This window comes from Ctenocephalides felis, unplaced genomic scaffold, assembly GCF_003426905.1.
Source record: "Ctenocephalides felis isolate EL2017-DRISC unplaced genomic scaffold, ASM342690v1 CF-g0.4_SCAFFOLD_03570, whole genome shotgun sequence".
Lineage (NCBI taxonomy): Eukaryota > Metazoa > Arthropoda > Insecta > Siphonaptera > Pulicidae > Ctenocephalides > Ctenocephalides felis.
Genome location: NW_020539724.1, coordinates 18,443,832 through 18,451,869, shown reverse-complemented (window position 1 = coordinate 18,451,869; position 8,038 = coordinate 18,443,832). Strand labels below are relative to the sequence as shown.

The window sequence follows — 8,038 nt, the reverse complement described above, 5'->3', positions numbered from 1 at the left end:
AAAAGAAGAGCGTTTAGAGTTGCATAAAGATTCAATACAATGTTTCAATATCAATATTGAAAAATAAGCAATAATAATAATATTGAACAATTAGCTAGATACTCTTCCTTTATCTATGGCTAGATATTTAATATTTAACCAAATTTTATCCCATTCTGTATATGTATTGGCGACAAAAGTTATCCATGCGCGAATACCTTTAACGGACGACTTGTTTTCAAATTCGAACTGTTGCTCTTTTTTGACAAATTTGATTCTTGTAAAAATATTTAATTATGTAAATATTAGTTATTACTACGTATTTTAATAACCCAGGAAAATTTATTAAACTTATCTTAACATTCTCATATAAATTCAATTATATTCAAATAAAAACGTATGTAAATATTACACTTTTGATTGGTTATGTATGGATTTAACAATTTGTGAATTTATATTCATATCTGTGATAAAATTTATGTGTGCAAATATTTACATTCCATTCTGTGCCTTTCAAAACAATAATTTTCAAGTGTAGTTTATGATTAGATAATGAAATTTGTATAATTTCATTTTATCGTGACGTAAAACGTCTGGAACTAAATCTTATCACAACCATCCAGCAGCAAAATTCATTTAATTTTTGGCAAATATAAAAACAATGTCGGATATTATTGTTTTGGGATCCTGTAGTGTAGATTTCACTTGGTAAGAGCAAGATATATTTATTTTTGAATATTTTTTTATATAAATTATAATTTTATGTTAAAGTTTTGCTGCAAGGCTTCCAAAAGCGGGTGAAACTATTCATGGCAAAAAATTTATGACCAGTTTTGGAGGCAAAGGCGCCAATCAATGCGTTTCTGCTGCCAAATTGGGTGGAAAAACTGCACTAATAGCAAATGTACGATTATAGACATAATAGTTATTTATGTAAGAATTTATTAAGTTCTTTCTTATCCTTTACCCAGCTTGGGAATGACAAATGGGGCATCGAATACAAAACGTATTTAGAAAAATTAAGCATCACACTGCACAAGTACATCTAAAATCAGATTATGATACTGGAATAGCCCATATATCCGTAGCAGATCTGGTGAAAATCAATTATTGTAGCCTAGGGTGCAAATGGTAGCCTTACACCTGGACATGTGAAACAATGAAAGATATTTGGGATTCTGCTAAGATTTTGGTGTGCCAATTGGAGACACCCATAGATGCAACTCTGGCAGCTCTAAAACACTTCAAAGGAGTATGTATAAATAATATGGCAAAAAATGTGAATACAGATTTATAATGTTTGCAGATATCTATTTTAAATGCTGCTCCAGCTCAACCTTGTACAAACGATGATTTGTTGAAGTTGCCATCAATTTTTTGTGTGAACGAAGTAGAAGCATCTATTATATCAGGAATTGATGTTAGCAATGTAGAGTAAGTTTAACAATGATTAAATTAATAATTATATTTTTACTGTAATTATTTTGTTGCAGAGAAGCAAACACACCGCTATTTCTATATTTTTGGCAAAGAGGTTGCCGGACAATTATCGTAACTCTGGGTGCAGAAGGGGCAGTTTTTGCCAGTCAAGAAGATCCAGTTCCAATTTTTGTTCCTGCAAAGAAGTTGCTCCTACTGATACAACGGTTTGTTTTGAGTTTTTTTTTTATTATTTAAAAATTCAATGTAAGAATATTTTATAAACATGGTTTCAAATATTTAAGTTCAATTTAACAGATATATTTAGATTCATTGATTTTCATTACTCTTCCGACTGTGAAGTGCCATGTGTTTCTTCAAATTGCCTGGTTGATTAAATCCCTTATGCATATTTCACATTTATAAGGAGTCTCTCCATTATGAATCCGCAAGTGTTGTTTCAGAGATCTTAATTGCTTGAATTTCTTATTACAAGTATTGCATTCATGAGGACGTACTTCATTGTGTATTAGCATGTGATCTTTCAGATGATTTATTTGTATGAATGTCTTCTTGCATATGCTGCACTCATAGGGACGCTCACCACTGTGAATGCGCATGTGAGTTTTCAGAGTACTTGAATATGTGAATGTCTTCTTGCATATACTGCACTCATGGGGGCGCTCACCACTGTGAGTGAGCATGTGATCTTTCAGATAACTTATATGTATGAAAGCCTTATTGCATATACTGCACTTATGGCAACGCTCACCACTATGATTGAGCATGTGTCTTTTCAGAGCACCTAACTGTGTGAATGTCTTCTTGCATACATTGCACTCATGGGGACGCTGACCACTGTGAATGAGCATGTGTGTTTTTAGATGCCTTTTTTGTGTGAATGTCTTATTGCATTCATTGCATTCATAAGGATGCTCACCACTGTGAATGAGCATGTGATTTTTCAAAATAAATAATTCTGTGAATGTCTTCTTGCATATACTGCATTCATGGGGGCGCTTACCACTATGAGTGAACATGTGACTTTTCAGATGGCTTAATCGTATGAATGTCTTATTGCATTCATTGCATTCATGTGGACGTTCATCCCTATGAGTAAGCATGTGATTTCTCATACTACCTAATTGTGTGAAGGTCTTCTTGCATATACTGCACTCATGGGGACGCTCACCACTGTGAATGACCATGTGAATTTTCAGAATACTTGAATATATTTGTTATTTATATATTTTGGAAATTCTGAACTTTTTTTTCAAAGAAATCGTACTGCTTTAACTGCATAGAGACGAAATATAGAAGCGCGTAAGCGCCGCGCCGCCGTCTAACGGATAAGCATTAGTACGGAACCCATAGGAATGTAAACAAAAATTATACTTATTGTTAAAATGTCTATAAAATATCTAATAATTTGATGTGCATATGTCTAATGATCATTTTTGACCGCCAGATGGCATTTTTTTTTACTTTTTTCACTAGATGTCCGAAACCGCTAGACCTGCCTTTATGAAAATTTGATCGGTTATTCATCTTGTTATAGCAAGTAAAATGCTTTTTGAATTATTGAAATCGGACGCTCCGTTTTCTTAAAAACTGAGTTACCGTTTTTGGCACTTTTTATTCCATATCTTCGGAACGGCTAGACCTGCCTTCGTCAAAAACTAATCAGCACGTCTCCTTATCAATACGAATCGAATGTTTTTTGAATTATTCAAATCGCTTCATCCGTGTTCCCGAAATTGTCGACGAAAATTTATATCCGCATACACATACACACACGCACACACACACAAACACATACATCCATTTTTTCTAAGGTATGTCAAAATATTCAGAAACCTCTAAAACGTAAAGATATATAAAAAATTTCATTTTCGATTTTTTTGCGATTACTATAACTTACCCTACGGGAAGTAAAACAAGATACAGTAATAATGTTAACGCTGAATGTTTATTGAAATTATTAAATTTACTTCAACGTACTTAAAACATACTTAAGTATAATGATTAATTAAATAAAGAAATGCAGTAAACATTTTTAAGGTTAAGTGCCTTAAAGCTTATGCCATAATCTCGGAATAGTTCTTAATAAAAACAATATAATAATGATAAAAATATTTTATTAATAGAATAAGTAAATAATAAATTAATTTACTTTATTTAGCCATTTTTTTATTATTTTTGGTCAAACTAAATACTTAGACATTATTATAAAGGCATGATTTGGATATTATTATTGAGACCCATCAAATAAAATTGCAGGAAAAAAACTACATTAACTTTTTGAGACTTGTAAATTGAAGGAAATATTGTTGACAAGTAGGTAGGACCCATACCTCGTCCGATTCACTGCAAATGCGATCGTAGGGCTTGGGGAACCCACGGTGATCTATCAGTACTACAAATATATATTTTGCATTTTTTCAGCATTGTATTAATTAAACTGCTTGCAAAATAAACATTTTTCACTATGTGATAACTTTCATTTTTCTTTTAATCATAAAAATACAATTATTATATTATAAAATGTAATTAATATATAGACAACAGTTATACATAATCAATATACAATATATAAATATATATTTTTCATTATTTCAGCCTTGTATTAATTACATTGTTTGCAAAACAATTTTTTCTAGTAAGCATTAAATTTTGTTAATATAACAATTTATTGACTTATAATTTTTCTTTTTACTAAACATAACAATTTTACAACTATTCATAATACTCCGAATTGTATTTTTATAACAATAAGGTTATGATACTTACTTTATTCTTCTAACGGCAGCGATCTGTTTTTCCCATTGATTTTCTTTCCACGTAGCTGTAGAAAATGTATAGAATTTGCAGTCACTTTTTCTGCTGGTATTTCTACAACCCACTACACAACAGCTATGGTGGCTCATTTTTAATTATTTTATTTAAATTTGAAATAAACAAATATTTTATGTGTTTTTGTTTAAAATTTCAGTTATAATAGCCCCATTTAGTGCTCCAAGTTAGCCGCAACGAACACTTCGGTCGATTTGACTTCCCCTTCGCACATAGCCTATATGAACACGGGGTATTCTAATATTGTCTAGGGTTGAACTTGAACATCGTATATTATTATATTAAATATCTAATAATAATTAATATCTAATAATTCTAATATTGTCTAGGGTTGAACTTGAACATCGTATATTATTATATTAAATATCTAATAATAATTAATATCTAATTAAATATCTAATATTCTAATATTGTCTAGGGTTGAACTTGAACATCGTATATATTATATTAATATCTAATAATAATTAATATAATTAAATATCTAATAATTCTAATATTGTCTAGGGTTGAACTTGAACATCGTATATTATTATATTAAATATCTAATAATAATTAATATCTAATTAAATATCTAATAATTCTAATATTGTCTAGGGTTGAACTTGAACATCGTATATTATTATATTAAATATCTAATAATAATTAATATCTAATTAAATATCTAATAATTCTAATATTGTCTAGGGTTGAACTTGAACATCGTATATTATTATATTAAATATCTAATAATAATTAATATCTAATTAAATATCTAATAATTCTAATATTGTCTAGGGTTGAACTTGAACATCGTATATTATTATATTAAATATCTAATAATAATTAATATCTAATTAAATATCTAATAATTCTAATATTGTCTAGGTTGAACTTGAACATCGTATATTATTATATTAAATATCTAATAATAATTAATATCTAATTAAATATCTAATAATTCTAATATTGTCTAGGGTTGAACTTGAACATCGTATATTATTATATTAAATATCTAATAATAATTAATATCTAATTAAATATCTAATAATTCTAATATTGTCTAGGGTTGAACTTGAACATCGTATATTATTATATTAAATATCTAATAATAATTAATATCTAATTAAATATCTAATAATTCTAATATTGTCTAGGGTTGAACTTGAACATCGTATATTATTATATTAAATATCTAATAATAATTAATATCTAATTAAATATCTAATAATTCTAATATTGTCTAGGGTTGAACTTGAACATCGTATATTATTATATTAAATATCTAATAATAATTAATATCTAATTAAATATCTAATAATTCTAATATTGTCTAGGGTTGAACTTGAACATCGTATATTATTATATTAAATATCTAATAATAATTAATATCTAATTAAATATCTAATAATTCTAATATTGTCTAGGGTTGAACTTGAACATCGTATATTATTATATTAAATATCTAATAATAATTAATATCTAATTAAATATCTAATAATTCTAATATTGTCTAGGGTTGAACTTGAACATCGTATATTATTATATTAATATCTAATAATAATTAATATCTAATTAAATATCTAATAATTCTAATATTGTCTAGGGTTGAACTTGAACATCGTATATTATTATATTAAATATCTAATAATAATTAATATCTAATTAAATATCTAATAATTCTAATATTGTCTAGGGTTGAACTTGAACATCGTATATTATTATATTAAATATCTAATAATAATTAATATCTAATTAAATATCTAATAATTCTAATATTGTCTAGGGTTGAACTTGAACATCGTATATTATTATATTAAATATCTAATAATAATTAATATCTAATTAAATATCTAATAATTCTAATATTGTCTAGGGTTGAACTTGAACATCGTATATTATTATATTAAATATCTAATAATAATTAATATCTAATTAAATATCTAATAATTCTAATATTGTCTAGGGTTGAACTTGAACATCGTATATTATTATATTAAATATCTAATAATAATTAATATCTAATTAAATATCTAATAATTCTAATATTGTCTAGGGTTGAACTTGAACATCGTATATTATTATATTAAATATCTAATAATAATTAATATCTAATTAAATATCTAATAATTCTAATATTGTCTAGGGTTGAACTTGAACATCGTATATTATTATATTAAATATCTAATAATAATTAATATCTAATTAAATATCTAATAATTCTAATATTGTCTAGGGTTGAACTTGAACATCGTATATTATTATATTAAATACCTAATAATAATTAATATCTAATTAAATATCTAATAATTCTAATATTGTCTAGGGTTGAACTTGAACATCGTATATTATTATATTAAATACCTAATAATAATTAATATCTAATTAAATATCTAATAATTCTAATATTGTCTAGGGTTGAACTTGAACATCGTATATTATTATATTAAATATCTAATAATAATTAATATCTAATTAAATATCTAATAATTCTAATATTGTCTAGGGTTGAACTTGAACATCGTATATTATTATATTAAATACCTAATAATAATTAATATCTAATTAAATATCTAATAATTCTAATATTGTCTAGGGTTGAACTTGAACATCGTATATTATTATATTAAATATCTAATAATAATTAATATCTAATTAAATATCTAATAATTCTAATTTGTCTAGGGTTGAACTTGAACATCGTATATTATTATATTAAATATCTAATAATAATTAATATCTAATTAAATATCTAATAATTCTAATATGTCTAGGGTTGAACTTGAACATCGTATATTATTATATTAAATATCTAATAATAATTAATATCTAATAATTCTAATATTGTCTAGGGTTGAACTTGAACATCGTATATTATTATATTAAATATCTAATAATAATTAATATCTAATTAAATATCTAATAATTCTAATATTGTCTAGGGTTGAACTTGAACATCGTATATTATTATATTAAATATCTAATAATAATTAATATCTAATTAAATATCTAATAATTCTAATATTGTCTAGGGTTGAACTTGAACATCGTATATTATTATATTAAATATCTAATAATAATTAATATCTAATTAAATATCTAATAATTCTAATATTGTCTAGGGTTGAACTTGAACATCGTATATTATTATATTAAATATCTAATAATAATTAATATCTAATTAAATATCTAATAATTCTAATATTGTCTAGGGTTGAACTTGAACATCGTATATTATTATATTAAATATCTAATAATAATTAATATCTAATTAAATATCTAATAATTCTAATATTGTCTAGGGTTGAACTTGAACATCGTATATTATTATATTAAATATCTAATAATAATTAATATCTAATTAAATATCTAATAATTCTAATATTGTCTAGGGTTGAACTTGAACATCGTATATTATTATATTAAATATCTAATAATAATTAATATCTAATTAAATATCTAATAATTCTAATATTGTCTAGGGTTGAACTTGAACATCGTATATTATTATATTAAATATCTAATAATAATTAATATCTAATTAAATATCTAATAATTCTAATATTGTCTAGGGTTGAACTTGAACATCGTATATTATTATATTAAATATCTAATAATAATTAATATCTAATTAAATATCTAATAATTCTAATATTGTCTAGGGTTGAACTTGAACATCGTATATTATTATATTAAATCTAATAATAATTATATCTAATTAAATATCTAATAATTCTAATATTGTCTAGGGTTGAACTTGAACATCGTATATTATTATATTAAATATCTAATAATAATTAATATCTAATTA

The 8,038-nt window shown here is 24.9% G+C and overlaps 2 protein-coding genes across 2 annotated transcripts; one reads left to right on the top strand and one right to left on the bottom strand.

The window, feature by feature from the left end:
• The first annotated feature begins 632 nt into the window (after window positions 1-632).
• Window positions 633-1,726, top strand: LOC113383524 (ribokinase-like). The gene is made up of 7 exons (XM_026621783.1): window positions 633-687; window positions 751-883; window positions 951-1,002; window positions 1,146-1,231; window positions 1,286-1,413; window positions 1,473-1,625; window positions 1,717-1,726. The coding sequence occupies exons 1-7, from the start codon at window positions 641-643 to the stop codon at window positions 1,724-1,726; spliced, it is 609 nt and encodes a 202-aa protein (XP_026477568.1). The 5' UTR covers window positions 633-640.
• A 49-nt stretch (window positions 1,727-1,775) lies between these two features.
• Window positions 1,776-2,354, bottom strand: LOC113383522 (zinc finger protein 287-like). The gene has a single exon (XM_026621782.1). The coding sequence runs from the start codon at window positions 2,352-2,354 to the stop codon at window positions 1,776-1,778; it is 579 nt and encodes a 192-aa protein (XP_026477567.1).
• Between the last annotated feature and the right edge of the window lie 5,684 nt (window positions 2,355-8,038).

Coding starts and splice junctions, on each gene's coding strand:
- LOC113383524 (XM_026621783.1), top strand. CDS start 641: ATGTCGGATATTATTGTTTTGGGATCCTGTAGTGTAGATTTCACTTG. Junction 1,003..1,145: donor AACGTATTTAGAAAAATTAA/GCATCACACTGC, acceptor AAACAATGAAAG/ATATTTGGGATTCTGCTAAG. Junction 1,232..1,285: donor CTCTAAAACACTTCAAAGGA/GTATGTATAAAT, acceptor TAATGTTTGCAG/ATATCTATTTTAAATGCTGC.
- LOC113383522 (XM_026621782.1), bottom strand. CDS start 2,354: ATGCTCATTCACAGTGGTGAGCATCCTTATGAATGCAATGAATGCAAT.